Source organism: Alosa pseudoharengus, unplaced genomic scaffold, assembly GCF_046254945.1.
Source record: "Alosa pseudoharengus isolate Yale_2024_CS ecotype anadromous, Long Island Sound unplaced genomic scaffold, YU_APseudo_1.1 YU_APseudo_1.1_scf_6, whole genome shotgun sequence".
NCBI classification, from domain to species: domain Eukaryota; kingdom Metazoa; phylum Chordata; class Actinopteri; order Clupeiformes; family Clupeidae; genus Alosa; species Alosa pseudoharengus.
This window is the reverse complement of record NW_027468848.1, coordinates 23,567,516-23,587,515: the sequence shown is the minus strand read 5'-3', so window position 1 is coordinate 23,587,515 and position 20,000 is coordinate 23,567,516. Positions and strand designations below refer to the sequence as shown.

The window sequence follows — 20,000 nt, the reverse complement described above, 5'->3', positions numbered from 1 at the left end:
AAGATCACATTATAGTATCTCCAGATCTCCAGCCTCAGACTCCCTTTCACGGTTACCCTTGGCTACATCACACACACACACACGCACACACGCTATGGTTACCTGCTCTTTTTCCATCTGGCCCACTAAATCATAAGGAAGTCATGGACAGTGAACTAGCGCAATACAAGAACGTTTGGGGTCAGCTATGCACCTCCAGTCAGTCTTTAGTAAGTAAGGCAGCTGCCAATCTTTGCCAAGCTTTACTATTATACATTATCCGCCCGGAGACAAGAAATACTATTTTCTGAATGGCTAACAAGGGGGCTATGGGGCAGCCGTGGCCTACTGGTTAGCGTTTCGGACTTGTAACCGGAGGGTTGCCGGTTCGAACCCCGACCAGTAGGCACGGCTGAAGTGCTCTTGAGCAAGGCACCTAACCCCTCACTGCTCCCCGAGCGCCGCTGTTGTTGCAGGCAGCTCACTGCGCCGGGATTAGTGTGCTTCACCTCACTGTGTGTACACTGTGTGCTGAGTGCATTTATCCTAATCCGTGAATTAGTGAAACACAGAGACCAAATTTCCCTCACGGGATCAAAAGAGTACATATACTTATAAGTTCTGTATATCGGGCCACCTATGAGGTAGATCCTTGAAAAAGTTAAATCACCGTTCCATATCAATACTCTTTTGAATGAAAGTATAGCAACCATAGTAAACGACGGTTGAACTAGGAAGTAGAGTTTGCAATAATGGAGTCAACAGTAAACTAGCTAACTTCAGGCATTATCACTGTTAGTAACCAATGAAAGTCAGTACAAAACACTGAATAAGTCATCTTATTTTTAAACTGAACCACGATTCCTTTGTGTGTTAGAAATGAATTACTATTTTCTTACATGAGTGACAACTGGTGGAAAAGCGGTATAAGGCCTTCCAGGTGTCCTGATACAGAATGAATGGACCTTTGCCTTCGCCTCGTCCATTAATTCGGTACATGGGGACACCTTGGTGGCCATTATCCCTCACATAATATACAACAAAGAGCAAGTTATACAACCAAGAGTGTGAAACAGTAGGCTGAGGAGTATGACTGTCTAGTCAGGTAGAGACATTGACAATAATAGAAGTAGGCACGTAGATGTTAGTAGTTGCCTCTATGGCGCTTATATGCATAACGATGTGCACAGATAAGCTGGAGGGGACTTGAGTATAAGAGTGTCTCTGTGTGTGTGTGCGTGCGTGTGTTGGAGAGAGAGAGAGAGAGAGAGAGAGAGATTGTGGGAGCATTTTGGTATTGGGGTGTGGAGCAACAATTCTCAGACTGACTTCCAAATAAGTTCTTCCCATTACTATTCTACAAGCCTTCTAAAAGCAGACAAGACAAAAAAAACAGGCAGACAGAGACACTTAGACACTTATTTCTCTGCCAGTAGCTGCCTCACCATGACAACAATATTAACGGTTAAACAATAGGCGGTATAGGCCAAAAGGAACATGGGGGGGTGTCTGAGTGTGTGAGTGTATGTGTGTGCGTGATCTCTGTTTCATAACCATTAAAATATGCAGCGTAGTGACAGAGGATGTGTGTGGGTGTGTGTTATGACTACTATTAAAATGTAGGTAAAAGGTATCAGGGTAGACATAAGCGCACACACACACACACACACAAACTCACACAGTTCTGTTACATTCTTCTATTAACAGAGACAACTAAACAGGAGGTGTGAAACAAATTATATTTCCAGAATAGCCTGTGGAATGGTGTGTGTGTGTGTGTGTGTGTGTTTTAGTTGCATATCAAGTATCACTGTAATTTAGCTTACATCTAAGTCCTCCTGTGGGTACAGATAAGTTAGACACTACATTGATAACTGATCTGTGCTTATTTGTGTCCTTCTAAATCAGATCACTCTGTAGTTTGCATTCAGGGAGTATCCAGACTGTTTCACTTTTTTACATTCTGTTGTCGCAACCTCTCGCTTAAACAGTTTGAATTATTTTCCTCAAATCTACAATAAATGTAAAATAGGCTACAGGTGCTAATAGGCGCTTCATATATACTGCACCTCAGATAACTTCCATTTCTCTCCATTCAAAATCTCCATACTGCACACTGTACAATAGGGTCAATACAACAGCGCTAGCTCAATACTGCACCCTCATTGTTTCAGTCACTACTGACAGTTTAGAGCCAAAAAATAGGGCCCAAATCGAGGAGACAAAAGACAACAGCAACATAAAATGTGAAGGGGTCTGAGTACTATTTCACTGCACTGTATATGCACGCGTCCCGTTCCCCTTCCCTCTCCACATTAGCAACCCCCCACCCCCACCCCCCACTCGCTGTGAGTAAGCCCCATTATATAAGCTGTCAGATGCAATCAGCCTTTGAAAGGAAGAGGATGTGGTAGAGAGCGGTGAAAGAAGGGAGGGAAGAAAGAAAGGAGATCTCTCTTCATCTTCCCATCTTTCCATGCAACTGTTCTCTCCCTCCCTCACTATTCTCCTCCAGCTCTCCCTCCATTTGTCCAATTTTCTCATCTTCTTGTTTTTGCCATATCTAGGCCAAAGTCATCATTAATTCATTACAATTGCACAGCGTCTTCTACACACATCCGGCTTGGTACAAAGTACAGGCACAAGTAAAATGTGTGCAGGCACAGACACACACACACAGCAGGGTCTTATTGTCACAACTGACAAAAATAGCCTTAAGCCCAGAGGGGGAAACACTGGCACAGAGCAGGACCAAAATACAGATGACTGGGTGTGATCACACACACACACACTAAACACACACACACACTAAAGACAGGAGAGAGCTGATAGGCTACACACTTAGGGCTGCACGATATTAGGAAAACATGCGATAACATTATTGAGTACTGCGATAACGATATAACTTGCGATATTTAAATATTTAATGTTTTTCTCCATTCTACTTGCTGCTAACATAGACTGTAGGGTGGGGGGGGGGGGGGGGGGGTAAATGTATAATTACATAATTAAATGTATAATTTTCTACATAAACAAAATAAAATATACTGCTCAAAAATTAAGGGGACACTTCAATCATACACTGGATTGGTGCTGACACTGTTTGATTCTGAGCATAAGAAAAACTTTTAAGGCGAGTTTTATTTTGCAAGAACTGTCAAGACATTCTGTGAATGCAGTTTGAGAATGGAGAGAAGGGTGGAAGGTTTCAAAAAATGGGTTTGAACAATTGTGGAAAACTGTAAGTGTTCCTTTAATTTTTTGAGCAGTATATTAGGCTATGTAGCCTAGGTGGACAGCTAAGATACCCACTGACTAGGCTATCGAAGTTGTGTGGAAGATGTGCTCCAAGAAAATCCTCGTAAAAGACGGATAGACAGCCAATCTGAATACTTGTGCACCAACCAGCGGAATATTCCACATTTTGCCAGCCTTTGCTGGGCCTAGCAAAAAAGCTACTGTAGGCAACTTAAGCTATATCGCTGCGGTCACTCATCTAAAATCCTCTACTACTCTAAAAAAGTATCCCAGTCTGTAACCTCATACGCTGCGCATCCCACGTTGCTACCGGCATGCCGCGGAAAGTGAAAGTAAGTGGCTGCGATCACACAGTCCAGGCTAACAAAGTAGGCTAAACAACTTTTACAAATAACGAATCCTGATTACCTCTCTGCTGCTGTCTGGGGCTTTTGCTAAATGCAAATGATGAAATACAAGCCTTACAGTGAAAGACAGATAGGCTATCTTCTGATCCTATAACAACAACGAAAGAAATTGTTTATTTGAACACGGTGGAGAAGGACTCATTTGGCGCTGTGTTTGTAATAAGTCGGCATTCATAAAACCAAAATATCTCCATATAACAGACGTGTTTTTCCTTTTAGTCACCAATTCCTCTTCACCCAAGTGTAGCCTACCTCGCTTGACTCGCTATCTTCAGCCATCACGACTTAGCTCCTGCCTCAACACCTAAAACACCACACACCTAAACTGGTGGGGGACGGGCTTCTAGGGCTGCATGACAGCATCGGTTTGGTAAAATATGTTGACATTCAGAATGTGAATACAGACTGTATGGAATGCGCGCGGCACAGAAAATGTATCAAAATGTATCGAAAATTAAGTAATCTTTGCGGTATGTCCATCGCAAGCGTTGATATCGCGATAACGATAGATTTTAGATATATCGTGCAGCCCTATCCACACTCATGCTCATCATGGTACATGGGGTGTTAGAATATCCTTCAGCCTATATGCTGGGACTGACACACAAGTTTGGACACACACATGCACATGCAGCCCAGTCCAGCCATGTGCATCCTTGAACATAGATCTGTCATAATAACATGATTAAATGAATGTCTTCAACTATAAAATGATAGCCTCTTATCACCATACTTACACACTTTGTTTCACTTTGTGAACAAACTGATAATAAACTGCATCACCAGTCAGGAAACAATGTATTTACCTTTGCTGTATAAATTTACACATTCTTCCAACTGCATTTTTTTTAATGTTTGCGAGCATTGCTACTACTGTTAAGCATTGCCACTTTGGTTTCAAAACTAGCGCCATCCCCTCTGGTCACTGATTGGCGAGCCATCCTGGTGGCTGAGGAGAAACATAAGTGCACTGAGACGAGCCAGTCTAGTATCTCAGTGAGATGAAAATGAGCCGAGGTATAGACGGGAGGGCCAGGCTAATAAAATGTCACTGATAACACCAATCAGCCACAGCAACAGAGCCATATATCCTACAGGCTGAATATGTTAGTGGGATGTTATTCTATCTACATATCTTTCATCTTTAAATGGGCCTCCCTAATAACTAATAATATTCATATTTCAATATGTTTTTAACCTATCAAAAGACTGCTTGCTTACTGTTGCTTGAATGTATTACCTCAAAACCACCACATTCTGTCTACATATTGACACCTGACTATGGAAAGTTTTTGTCCTTTAACACAGTTAAACACATTCCCACACACACACCTGTGGAACACATGGGGGACCTGGGAGTAATGACACAGCACAATCATTCATCCTCACTGTTCTTCCTGGTTTCAATATTGTGCAACACCACACACACACACACACACACACACACACACACACACACACTGACCTAGAAAACAGGAACCCACCAAGCTGGTCCCTGAGCTGCTCTTGTTTGAGTTATTACCCGTGCCACTTCTATTTCACCTTCTGTCCCTCTCCCTCCCATTCACATACAGCTTTGAGAAAAGTTAAAGAGACCACTGCACATTTTTCTGATGTTATCCTACGGTTGCTGAGTGACATTCAAATGAATTGACAGTTATATTCAAAATAAGGAGACCACGGCAAATTTGAATAAGACCGTCAACTGCTGTATACATCCACAGCATGACCACAAACTGTTTCAAAAATCAGCTAAATGCATTAACAACAGGGTTACGTCCGGTCCAGGTATCGTTTATGGGCAACGGTAATGGTATCAATATCTTACTATATTAAACAATAAAAAAACAATGAACTAATATTTTGCCTTCCAAATGGCTCAGTGTGAATTCTACAGTGTAGAGTGTAGAGTCTATTAGTTGAGAAAACTAGATGGGACGTGTCAATTAATTAAACATTTCTCTCCCTGCTGTTCTATAGAATTCAGGAGTTACTTGGCTGTCTAAATTTGGGTAAGAGGGGACAATATAACAGTCAACTGGCTCATGTCATTTAGCTGGCCAAACTGGTGTCAATGTCATCTGCTAAATACAACTCAGCTTAAAAATAAGTCAACAGTGGTCCTGTATCATTGTGGAAGTTATGCAAGTTCATTGATAAAATAGCTCTCCTAAAACTGCTGCATATTGTGGTTGTGGTTTGTTGCGGAACAGACACTAGGGTCATAAAGAGCCTGCACTCACTCATGTGACACGGACGGCCTCACCCCTCATCCTCAGCAAAAGCCTGCAGCGCTACGGCTATCCTACGCATATTTTACTGTCTGTGGAAACAACTGCTATTTCCAAAATAGACTCTGGAACTGTGTGTGTGTGTGTGTGTGTGTGTGTGTGTGTGTGTGTGTGTGTGTGTACACGAGCCAACCTAATCTGTTATCTGTTTGGACAGCTCTGGTAGGACCAAACTAGCTGTTAGCGGAGTGCATGAATGGCATTTAAAGGCCTCCAGAACTGGCTGAACCATCTGGGCCTCATGGCGCAAGTCTGGTCCCCGGGGCTACGACCTTGCTAACCCAGTTTCCACCCTTGAGGTTCAGCTGGAGCCGTCCTTGGCCCCAATCTCCCCTCCAGCTCTGGCTCCAACTCAGCCCACTCAGGGCCGCTCAGCTCCACTCCGGGCCGCTCAGCTCCACTCCACTCCGCTGCCAGGGCCCGGTCAAGAGGCCAGCCGCCACTGGCACCGACACATGGGGGGGGTTAGGGTTGGGGGGGGGGGGGGGGGGGGGTTGAGGGGGGATTGCAGAGAGAGAGAGGGAGAGAGAGACTCATACAGACTCAGGAAGAAGAGAGGGATCAAAGGGAGAAAGGGAGAAAGAGAAAAACAAAGAGCAAAGAGTGTGGGTAAAGAGAGAGCAGGAGGAGAGTATGATAAAGAAGAGGGCGGGGGGGGGCATTATAAGATGATAAGACCAAATAAGATGTTGACAGGGAGTGTAAAAGAAAAACCAAGTGAGTAGACTAGAGGGAGAGAAAGATTTGGGAAAGGGGGAAGGTTTGAAAAACAAATATCTGGGGGTAGGAGGTCCCAGAGCAGAATAGTTAACCCACAAAGCCCTACAGCCTCAACTGTCAATCACTCCGATTCATAACTGTTATCCACCCAACCCACCAATCACCATCACATCCTCTTGTGTTACTCAAGGGAGGTTTAAACTGTGTGGGCATCATGACAGCCACAGATCCTGTTACTTCAAGGCAGATCGCCCCCCCCATCCCCACCAACACACACACACACACACACACACACACACACACACACACACACACACACACACACACACACACACACACACACACACACACACACACACACACACACACACACACACACACACACACACACACACACACACACACACACACACACACACACACAGCTGCAAAGCCAGAGAGACGTTCTAGCAAAGGCGGCTGGAGCAGGGGATCACAGCGGGCCCTTTCATTTGAATAAAGGGGAAATCGAATCACAGCTGAGCTCCTCATTTGCATGGGAGTAAAAGGACAGGGAAAGACAAGAGTCGGGACTGGATTTCAATTGAGAGACAGCGTCTAGTGTCCGCTAGCTTAGCGTCGCTCAACTGCAGGGTCACAACGCCATTCTGAATAGGGTCAGAAGAGTGTGAGCTCTCCTTCATAACCTTAATGGCTTTTGGAGGAATAGATGTGCAGTAGCTTTTATTTTGAAATTGGGAAAAAAGTTGAGTCATTGAGATTCTCATGCTTCAGTCTCAAAGGGGGAAGGGAGCTCTGGGAAAGAGAGAGAAAGTTCTGCACAAGTGGCAAATGCACAGTCTGCCATGAGAGCCTGACATGCAGAGTGAAGAGGTGGGGAGGGCTTCTGCTAGCTACCCATCTACAGGGACGATGCCATATTCCTAACTCTGTTAGAAAAATAAATCGTTTAGCTAATTACTGTAGTTCTATTGCTGGGTAACTATTACACTTTCTTGTAATGTGCGGTTGGCATGCAACGGAGATCAGCCCATATACATGCAGTTTAGTATATAAGAAAGTAATCGAAATGCATACTGTAAAACAAACTAGATGTGAATCATTAAGTTGGGCATGATTTTGATGCAAATAGTCCCAAGATAACGTGACGTTACGTGTGGTAAAAACATTTATTTGAAATCTATGCCAGTTAAGAACCACTTCTCTATCTGACGACAACACGTAACAGACGAGGAGAGACCTGACCAGAAACACACTGCGGTAGTTTGGTATCAATGACAAATATCTCTTCTTGAACCTCATAATCATCCCTCCTTAACACATTGTGCTTTAACAGCACAGCAAGTAGTCATACATCAAGAACAGTACATTTCTCTACAAATATTAATTTAAGCAAAGCATTTTTCAAAATATTCCCTTAAATTAGTTTTGAAAAGGACATTACATGCTTTCGTTCAGAGAAAAGTGAGGATGATGAGTATACCCTTTCAACATGTTTTAAAGTTGACATTTTGAAGAGCATTAAAAGCTGAAGTCTGATTAATTTTCATTTCAAAGTCACTGCGTTGGTATTGAACATTTCAATCGGAAACCCTATCGGAACAGTTTGAAAGGGTCTATAGGTACGAGAGAAGCGAGAAGTCACTCACCTTGGACACATCCTCGGCCCCACCCATGGGCAGCGGTTGGCGATGGGAAGGGTGGCGGATCAGAGCCTCTGCCCCCATCTCTAGACGAGGCCGTTTGATCTCAGAGAACTCCATCTCCGATTGGCTGTTGGGCTCGGGCATGTAAATGTGGTCATAGCGAATGTGCACCTCTTGACCCCTGTGCAGAAGAAAATAGCCACAGTGGGTTATGGGTAACATAGTGAAGGAGAGCTACAGGCTACAGCAAATAAATTAAAACGGTGGAATATCCCATGCCATCAAAACTGTGACACACTGGTAGCCTGTTCATAGTGATGAATACTGTTTTGGATCCTGAACAGGAACATGAGGGCCCTCCCAACGCTAGGAAACCTTTTGAGGAGCAGCTGCAGACATGTTTTAAGGTGTGGGAGCTTTTCCCACATTTTCCCCCTCATACAAATATATATAAATATATACACACACTCACAGAGGAATCCCCCTTCCCCCACCCCAACCCAAACACTTCAGGAAGCATGTGTCTGGAAGTACACGAGGCACTTCTGAAGGCTTGGCTCGAGGCTAAATCCATAGGAAGAGATGAAAGTGCCGTGACTGCTTTGATTGTGTGATTATATGCATAAGAGTGTGTGTGTGTGTGTGTGTGTGTGTGTGTGTGTGTGCTACTTGACGCATCTCTGTGCACTTTCACACAAGAGTGCTGATGGACAACTCTGCCTACGCTCACACAGGGCACCAAGTACAGCAGACCGTGTGTGTGTGTGTGTGTGTGTGTGTGTCAGAAACTTGCTACAGAAAACACAGCATTTCACAGGGACTCGACTTTATGGCGAGTGGTTTTAATGGCTGCCCCTCTTTATCTAGTTCTTTATGGGGAGTAATTGAAAGTAGATAGCAAATCAGTATTCTTGTTCACACACACACACACAAACACACACACACACACAAACACACACACACACACACACAGAGAGAGAGAGAGAGAGAAAAGGGCCGGTGCAAGTCCTTTTCACATGGTCATCCCATGAATGAAACACACAATATACTCAAAACTTACATGTAGGTCCAAGAAAGAACCTGCTTTGTGCGTGTTTGAATATAAGCAAATTTCTATATAGTGTGTGTGTGTGTGTGTGTAGTACTTCCAAAGACAGAGCAGAGCGGGTGGCCTGGAATGTTAACAATTACAGAGACCAGTCATGAGCCAGCCGGAAGGGGGATGGGGGAAAGGGGAGGGGGGTGCCTGGGCGAAACCCGATCTGTCACGCTCTGCTCAAAGTACTGTACCACGTTTGTGTGTGCGCCAGGGAGTGTGTGTGTGTGTGTGTGTGTGTGTGTGCGCAAAATTACTAATGGCAAGAATGCATGACAGCCTAGTGCCTACTTGAAAATGTGAGTGCTAGTGTGTGTGTGTGTGTGTGTGTGTGTGTGTGTGTGTGTGTGTGTGTGTGTGTGTGTGTGTGTGTGTGTGTGTGTGTGTGTGTGCACACAGGTGACAAGGAAACCAAGGGTGGACCAATCATGTTTGGGTCCATTTAACTCTCCACAGATATAAGACATACAATGACAACTAAGATCAAGATGAACCTCTGCGATCACCTTGACACCTTAAAGACAAAGAATGTAAGCGACACAAAACCACCACATCCCACACGTCACTGAAACCAACACACAAAAGGGAAGGATGAAATGTGCGCTTGATGTATGCAACTCCCCTCCCCTCCCCTCCCGCCTCTCTCACCTCCCCATAATCACAACGCTTTTATGGCGTTCCAAGAATCACAGTCCAATAGTCTTCAAAAGGAATCAGGGTGAGAGAGAGAGAGAGAGAGAAGGCCAGGGAGACAAAGACAAAGCACAAGAGTGTGTGTCTGTGTCTCTGTGTGTGCAAAAGAGAGAGAGAGAGCAAAAGAGAGAGAGAGAGGGCAAAAGAGAGAGAGAGAGCAAAAGAGAGAGAGAGAGAGAGAGCGAGCGAGTGAGTGAGTGAGTGAGTGAGTGAGTGAGTGAGTGAGTGAGTGAGTGAGTGAGTGAGTGAGTGAGTGAGTGAGCGAGCAAGACGGGTTGAGTGATGGCTTGCCAACCCTCAGGAGCAATGCAGTCAGATAAGGACTTTTTAATGGGAGTTGGAGTGGGAGCAGGGGCAGGGATGGCTTCCTCGCCTAGCGCAGCGCACACATCCTGCGCCTGATTATTTAATAACACGCCATTAATCAATCGACGCCGCAGGTCGTTAAAGCTCTAGGGTGTTAACGACTCCACACCACGTCAGGCGCACTGTTTACAGGTCTGAGGTAGCCAGTCCGGGGTGTGTGTGTGTGTGTGTGTGTGTGTGTGTGGGGGGGGGGGGGGGGATCAGACGCTCGTGGGTTGAGGACGGAGGATGGAGTTGTGCAGGGATGGACAGACAAGTGCACCCCAGAACAAACCGTTTATCAGCTGTAATCTGTGTGAAGGACGTTTCTGGATGGTGCAGACTTTGAAAGAGAAGTAGTCCCACTATAATGACATAAATAATATGCCTCAGTATGTCCACTTAGCTTGTTTACACTGAGGGGGTATAGCGCTGCCCCATGGTGATATTTTTTGTTTGTTTACCTAATTTTTGTTGTTACTTATACCCTTTAGTAGAGTGGAAACAAAAATATTCAATTATTCACAACATTCAAGTCTTTAAGGCATTCATAACACCATCTCTTAAGGTCCCACTCTGCACACAACACAACATTCATCCAGCGCAGAATGGATGCAACATAACAGATAATCGACAGACACTATAATTGGTAAATGTCATACATTTGGCGATAGCCGATATCAGTCAACAATGCCGACACCAATTTCAGGCCGATATATATCGGTGCATCCCTGGCAATCGCCAACGTGGAATAAGAGGCATGGTATGCTACATAGCATTTAGCGTGATAATGCCATGTTTGAGACCAGCCAGATTTTGATATCAGATCTGAAAATTGCATCAGAATGCATGCTACTTGAGGTGATGAGGTGAAATGATCAAATGAGTTAAAGCTGACTGATGTTGTTGTTGACTCCAAGCACTATATGGGGCGCCATTATGCCGCCTCGGTTTGGTTCAGTGTAAATGAGAGAAGGCAGCATAATGAAGACTCTTCTTAACAGTCTAGATGGATTACGGTTTAAAAGGGACACAAGAACATTTTCAAGACCGAGAAAGAATGAAAGAGAAAGAAAGAAAGTGGGAGAAAGAAAGAGAGAAAGAGAAAAAGAGAGAGAGAGAGAGAGAGAGAGAGAGAGAGAGAGAGAGAGAGAGAGAGAGAGAGAGAGAGAGAGAGAGAGAGAGAGAGAGTTCTGGCTCAGTAAGCCAATAAAGCTGTGGCTGCATTAGCATATGAAAGCTGGAACAGGGGAGGAATGCAGTCTGGGGGTCTGGAGGGGGGTGTGTGTGTGTGTACAAGCATGAGAAAGAGACACTGTGGGTGCCATCTTAATTATGAGAAAGAGAACCCCAGATGTGCTAATGCCTATGCACAGACATTCTCACACACACACACACACACACTCTCACACCCACTTCCGCTGATTTGCATGGAGGCTTGGCACTTACATAATCACATGGTGGCTTTTATCTCACTCATACACACACAAGCATGACCGCTTATAAACACACACACACACACACACACACACTCCCTCTCCCTTATCCCATCTCTCTTCTGCACTTTCTGGCGCGCGCGCACACACACACACATCCCCTATCTCTCTCTCTTACTCTCTCCCACCCCCCACTCTCATGCATGAGCGTGCAACATAATCTGATCCATGGGGAGATTTGTCAGAGTACAGCGAAAACAGAAACAGGGCTGGGAAAGAGAGGCAGAAAGAAAGAGAGAGATAGATGGAGAGAAAGAAAAGAAAGAAAGAGAAGCATAGGGTGATACAGCTCAGTGAATTGAGGTCAGATCGGGCACGCTGATAGCGCTAGTCACTGGTGTTATCGTGGAAGGACTTGCACATCTGTCAGACTCCTCTGCCATCTTTAACAAAAGGGCATAAGGGAGGGAGAAACCCCTCACACACAGTCCCTGGCCCTACATAGCCTTACACACACACACACACACAGTTTTAGACTTGCCAGTCAGGCTGCGATAAGGGTCCTGACACACAGCTGATTGACAGCCATTAGGTTGTTAGGGAACCCACAGTTTAAGCAGCACTCTGCTGGCACCACAACACAACACCACCACATTGCTTTTATATAGAACTTTTCAAGGCACCCAAAGCACATCACAGTGAAGGGGGAACCTCTCTTTTCACCGACTTTAATGTATTCAGGCTTTACAATCTGTTTGGATATGCACACTCTCATATCCACAGGATTGCACTGTACAATTTGTGAAGGCTTTCTACTAACCTACACATTTCCATTCCACTCCATTAGACAGAATACCAGCTGAAATCAGTTGCATTATTTATTTATTTTAAAACAGGGCAGCAGTTTTCAGATTGCATTATGGGCTTACATTACAATTGCAAAAGGGTTCTCCAATGTTTTCTCTCAGTTAGCCTTTTAAAATGATACCAGATTAGTAAACAGAATGTGCCTTTGGAAAATTGAATGAATGGTTGGTTGATAATGGGCAATGTAGATATTGCAGATATTAAAGATCAGCCATTTATTTGTACAACAGTCGAGAACCCTTTTGAGGCGCACACACACACACAGCTTTATTGTTGAAGAAACTGAAGTAGAACAGAGAAAGGCAGGTTCTGGTGTACCCCACCACACACACACACACACACACACACACACACACACACACACACACACACACACACACACACACACACACACACACGGAGAGGGAGTTCCGCAAGTGCCTCTCATAGCTGGGCTGATGAGGGAGTGTGATAAGGACGCAGGTGCTCTGGCAGGGGAATTTCCTGCTCTCGGCGGAGCCAGCAGCCCATCTGCAGGGGCAACCTGCTGCTGGATGCCTGAAAACTACTCTCCAGCACTGAGCGGCGAGCACAGACAGAGCTGCCATGACCTCACCCACAGCACGCAGGCTCGCACTCAAAAGAGCTGGACTCGGACGACTGGTGTGGCCTTCATGCAACAGCTGCTCTGTCCAAACAGGGTACTCGGAGGCAAGGGCCAGTACAATTACTCAGATGCTCATTAACAGGTAACTGTACCAATTACTCAGATGCTCATTAACAGGTAACTGTACCTATTGTTGCAGCCAAAAAGACATGTGCTGTATTTCATTTGCACACTACCATATGGATTACGGTCTGAAAATGGCAACAAGATGGCCAAAATAGTGATACAATAGTGAACAACAAGGAATAGCCCAGGTACTGATCGTCTTAACACCACTCCTGTGTAAAACATATTGCCAGCCTTTTCCATAGCTGAAGCCAGCACGCCCAGGAAAGTGTGTGCTTGTGCTTGCATCTCTTACATCAACACATACAGAACAGGAAAGGGAGAATAACTCTAACATGATACCAAGAAACACCCACACACTATCCTCTCTAAGGGATAAAGACATAGGCTAAAGAGTCTACCAGGGTTAGGGAAGGGTAAAACGATGAAGGCTGTTAAAACTATAAAATGTATAACTGTGAAGACGAGTGTGTGTGTGTGTGTGTGTGTGTGTGTGTGTGTGTGTGTGTGTGTGTGTGTGTGTGTGTGTGTGTGTAGGCATAGCTGTTAGCACATGTGGCCTAGGTTTGCATATTTGAGTACATCTGCATGTAGACTTTTGGTCTCCCTACTTTGTCAGCTGTAAGCATGACCATGTGTGCACATGTGTAGGACAGGAAGAGATAGGAAGACGGATGTAATGCAAACAAATGGCTGAAATACCTTCCCTATCCAAGCACATAACAACATTAATATGACAAAATGCTGCAATGATATGGCATAACATTCTTTCCTATCAATGTGGTTGCGGGCATATGGTGATTGGTGTGTGTGTGTGTGTGTGTGTGTGTGCGCTCACCTTTCGTTACCAGGCTGGAACTCGGACAGCAGGGAGGGTCGGCGGCGGTGCTGGGACAGGGCCAGGTGTGCTGGGTAGTCCCGTGAGTGATGGTAGTCCACCAGCCCCACATCCTGAAACAAACAAACACACACACACACACACACACAATCAGTATAAGGAGGATAACATCACAGCATCACATTGCAACAAAAACTAGAACAAGATGCACATACAGCACAGAGGTAGTCATCTCAAAACATACAGACCAGTGCATCAATACCATTGCAAAACACAAGGAGGATTCCTCTTTGCGTGTTGCTCGTGTAGGGGTTTTATCAACAAGTTAAATATTAAAAATCACTGGTCGGTGCTGTAGGCAGCAGTCAACTAGTTATGAACAAAATGACTAAAGGCTAGACAGGCTAGGTAGGCTAGACATTCCAATGTATGGCTCCAAAAATGACACCTGTTCCACTGTCACAAATAAGTTGTGCACTGCTGCACTAATGTACAATAGGAACTTGTCTGCTATGTTTAAACACATAAAGGTGAAACACCCGCTGCCAACAACTAGCACAGGCACTGTACTTGTTCATAATGACTAGTCGACAACTTTTATTAAACACTTGTCAGCTAATATCAAGTGGTTGTGAAAGCCCTGTGCTACATACATGATTCTTAGTTGAGTGCTTAAATGAAACCCTATAAGGGTCTGTTTGCCTTCACTAAAGTAATGAAACATGGATTAATCAATCTTAACGGAGCCTAGATATCATGTAAATATTTTCATGCTGCATGTAGGCCTATCCTTTAGCCTCCGCTATGGTGGCCAAACCATTTGGACACCTCTGCATACACTGCGCCCAATCTGGATAGGGTGACATGATTCAGCTCTTATGCCAACACAGCTCCTTACATCTGAACCCTGAATACACATGCAGGAGTTCACAGATCCTTTCTGAAAAACATCCAACATGCCCAGGGCTCCAAATATGCTGCCATACACAGCACAGGTCACGTTCCCGAGATTCTACATTAGTTTGACACTTCAAAATGCTAATCCACTTCACCAAATCCTCTGTCAATCCCTCCCTCTCACACACAGCTAGTAATGCCAATGCCACACAGATCTGACACCAGCAACAGTCCTCCTCCCCAATGCCTCCCTCTCACACACAGCTAGTAATGCCAATGCCACACAGATCTGACACCAGCAACAGTCCTCCTCCCCAATGCCTCCCGCTTTCCTTGGCTACATCTCGGTTCTCTCACCGGCCATCTCCTCTCATCTACATCACCGTCGCCATCACCTCGGCCCTCCTGCATAATCCTACACACACCCACACACACCCGCACACACACGCACACACACCCGCAAATAGGACCAAAACCTATGGCTTAAAATTATTTCATAATAACAGAAAGCTATGTAAATCACGTGGTAATTCTTTTTAAAAGAAGGCAAAATAGTGTAATATTTTCACAGTTTTTTTTAGGTTTTTATTGTACACACACTGAAAAATATTGAGGCAAATTGTAGACCTTTCCATATACAACTAATCACAGATGTTGAAGGTCTTGCTTAAGTGGATTTTTAAAAATTCTTATTCTATGTAATTTGCACTTTCAGAAACTGTAGGCCTATTTTCCGTTTTATAGCTGATTGTCTTATTTTGTTTACAAGTTACAGATGGAGTCTGGGTACTTATTGTAGGCCCTACTGTTTACATTATTATTTACACTTCAGGCTGTTGTAGATAGCTCAGGGGAGAGAGACTATATGACACTAGGTGGTAGAACCTGCACAATAAAACAAAAAATTGCTTTCTGCATTTTTGTTTCGCTTTTCCCTCCATTGTACCGAACTCGTACCGAAACCATGATGTCCGAACCGAGATATGAACCGAACCGTGACTTCTGTGTACCGTTACACCCCTAACACACACACACACACACACCCACACACACACACACACACACTCTTTCTTTAGACAATGGGGCACAAAAAACAAAGAATGGTGGGTCTCTTTCTCTCTCTTTCTCTCTCTCCTTGTCCTCCTACCTTTCTTTACAGTCTTTATATCTAGTGTACCTCCTCCCTGGTCAGTGATTTATAGCGGCACATTACCTGGAGATCATTAAATTAGACGAGAAAATAAGTTCTGGGAAGGTCCGAATCATTACTTAATTCCAGATTCTTTGTGTGTGTGTGCATAGCTAGGAATATACTGCAAAATGTGAGGGAGTTAATGTGCCCTTGACTCTGTGTCTGTGTGTGATTGTGGACATGTGCTTTCTCTCTAGCTCCTGACTCAAATGATGGTCTCTGTGTCGAAATGAATGTATTGTGTGTGTTAGAGAGACAGCTGCAAAAAGTCCTGACTAAATATGCTAAAAGAATAAGCATAATGATAAAGTGTGTGTGTGTGTGTGTGTGTGTGTGTGTGTGTGTGCGTGTGTGTGTGTGTGTGTGTGTGTGTAGCTACAATAGTAGTGACAGAGCAAAAAAAATTGATAAACCAACAAACAAACCAGGCTCACACAGGGCAGAGCTGACAAACATTCAAGCATTACACCCACCCATATCTTGCCATGAGGATAGCCGTAGCCTTGTGCACAGCAGCACATCCTACGCAGAAACCACCATATGGCTTAGAACATGATAGACTGCAGTGCATGCTGGGAATGGGGGGTATTAGTGGCTGAATACAGTACTGGGCAGACAGGCTACAACAAGAAGGTGGATGTGTGAATGGAGGAAGAGCAATTGTGGGGGAGGAAGAGAGAGAGAGAGGGAGAAAGAGATGAAGAGAGGAGAGAGAGAGATGGAGAGCAACTAATGGAGGGGGAGAGGGGAGGGTCATGACCTCCAGTGGAGCGTGATAATTCTCTGTTGGCAAAATCCTCTCCGTCTGCAGGGGGTCTTATCATGCGTGATTCACACACACACACACACACACACACACACACACACACCCACACACACACACACACACACACACACACTTACACACACACACACACACACACACACTTTAAGGGGCTGTCTACAAGACACCCAAAGTCCAGTCAACCCAAAACACCCTCTCAAGCACACAGCAAACCCATCCATAAACCTGCTGTTTCCTTTATCAGTGCAAGACATTTAATTACTTCTATTGTAAGAAGAAAAAACAGCCTAGAGTTTGACATACTCAATATATAGACTAAAACCACATGAAATATTTAAATTTCACAGCAAATGGCACTTACTGAGGCACATGATGACCTGCTGAATACTTAAACCTCTAGCACTAGGTATTTTCTCCTTCAATGTCTACTGTGTAAGCTGGAGCTGCCTAGTGTACTACCCTGTTTCAATGTAATACTCTATGTTATATTGTCCCTCTGCTCCAAAACTCCTCCGCTCGTCACCAACACTTGTGTGGATGAGCTGCACTGTTAGGCTCCATCTGCCTCAGGAGGGTGAGCGCTCACTTGCAGCCCCATCTGAGGGGTCACTACAGGTCAAGGCACTCTAGCGGTTGTCTAAATGGCTGGAACGAGAATACCTAGGCAGCCATGTAGCCTGGACCCATACTCCCGGGACCAGCGAACTCCAGGGCAAATCAGATAGCCCTGCTTTAATTAACCCCCAAAGCCAAAAAGCCCCCCTCCCCATGCCGCCCTGTCCACCTGCACCTAATCCTATTGCAGGGGTGAGGAGATCATTGCCCCAGTCACCAAGGGCAAGCAGATTGCCATGCCTGGATGTCTACGGGTTCTCAAAAGCAGCACACAAGAGACAGGTGAGTGCAATGGAAACGTTACAGATTAGAAGTGTGTAATCTCATAAGTAAATACATGGGAGTACTGACATGTCAGTACCCACAACACTACCCATACTGAGAATGCTTGTGACTGTGTACTGGGAAATACATTCAATGGGCACGCTTATAATGGTGTGTGTGTGAGAGAGAGAGAGTGTGAGTGTGAGTGTGAGTGTGAGTGTGAGTGTGAGTGTGAGTGTGAGTGTGAGTGAGAGAGACCCCACACTTACCGTGTGTGAGCGTTGCATCTGCAGAGGCAGGGTGGCGGGGCTGGGCAGGTGACGCGGGTCGATGCCTCGGCTGCGGCCCTGGGGCAGCTGCTGCCCGTGAGACGACATGGCAGCCGGGGGGACGGGCACTGGCGAGCGACTTCCTCTAGGCACAGAAAGTGGCCGTGGCTGGGACAGCGATGCCGTGCATTTTGGGCAGTGAAGGGGGGCAGGGGTTGGAGGAGGGGCAGCCGGTCAGCGACCTGAAAGTGACAAAATGAACAAAGAACAGTCAGGATCAGAGATGAACAGTTAGACAGAGAACTTGACAAGTAAACACGAGAGTGCTACGGTAAGTAAACATTCCCTGCCATGATGGCTATTGGCGAAAAGACACACTTATTTGGGAAGCTGGGCGGTTGGTTGGACTCTGTGTGTGTGTGTGTGTGTGTGTGTGTGTGTGTGTGTGTGTGTGTGTGTGTGTGTGAGTGTGAGTGTGTGTGTGTGTGGGGTTGTTAATGGGCAAGGCCTTTCCGGGAAAAGGCCCAGAAACTGTCAGAAGCAATCCATCACTGCTGCGGCAGCTGTCAGGAGTTCAAGACACAGACAGAAGAGAAGTGTAAAAGAGTGTGTATGTGTGTGTGTGTGTGTGTGTGTGTGTGTGTGTGTGTAGGAAAGCGAGGGAGAAAACTCTGCATTCACACCTGCCAGTGACCGGATACAACCGCTTCACGCTACACGGAGTCCGAAACTCCCTTCAATGCTCTCTTTCTCTCCATCTCTACTGACCGTCTCGGAGCACGTCTAACTGGCCAACGCTCACCCCCAACTTCAGCCCACTCTCTCCACGCCAAATCCTCTCTGTCCATCTCACTGACAAACAGAGACATCCACGCTGTCTCCACCTCTTTAACTCAGTCCCAGTGTCACAGCCAAACAAAGACACACTGTCCCCTTAGAATTATATGGTTCTATCTGACATTTTGTCAAAATTGAGTTATTGATTCTTATTCTGTGACAACTTAAGGCGGCGAGATGAAGTGCTTCTTGTAGTTGTATGCACTCTTGGGCATTATATCTAAAGAGGTTTGTTCCGCTTATCAATATAACTCTATGGAATTCTAAAACTTTGACGCTCAAAAATCTCAGAACTACTCAGAACGTAGATAGAACCATATAATTCCTAGGGGACGACAACTTAAGGTCTAGGTCGTAGTCAAGCAACGCAGATGATACACGCCCATCGTAAACGCATCACATGGCACTAGGGGTGTGAATCTTCCCTGGTCTCTCCATTCAATTACAATTATCCCGTCTACAATTTTTTACTCAATTACACAATGCATTACGATTAAGTGATTCTCAATGCATCTTGGCCTTCAAGATGTTTTTTTTTCATTATTAATAAATACATAAAGAAATAATATATTAATGAATACATTCCTCGAAAAAGTGAATTTGTGGATTTCTCTTTCTATTTTTCAAGTCAGTCACAACTGTTGAGTACAAGCTGAAATGTTTCCAACTCGCACTAACGATAACAGACCCTAACTGTATCTCACACACACACACACACACACAGTATTCACACTGGAGAACTTGCACAAATTTCAACACGCTCTAATGGCACAAGGAGGACAGATAATATATCACATTCATTCTCACCCAAACAAGCCTAAAGACACACACACGAGAGGAAGGGAGAGGGTGAA

General features: G+C 45.0%; 1 protein-coding gene across 1 annotated transcript in view; it reads right to left on the bottom strand.

Annotated features, from left to right (window-relative positions):
* ncor2 (nuclear receptor corepressor 2) overlaps positions 1-20,000 on the bottom strand; it is a gene marked incomplete in the record, with an annotated part of 110,346 nt that overhangs the window by 63,231 nt on the left and 27,115 nt on the right. The window contains 3 exon segments of the mRNA XM_076270286.1: positions 8,305-8,482; positions 14,289-14,401; positions 18,310-18,551. Of these exon segments, the coding sequence (XP_076126401.1) occupies positions 8,305-8,482; positions 14,289-14,401; positions 18,310-18,417 (399 nt within the window).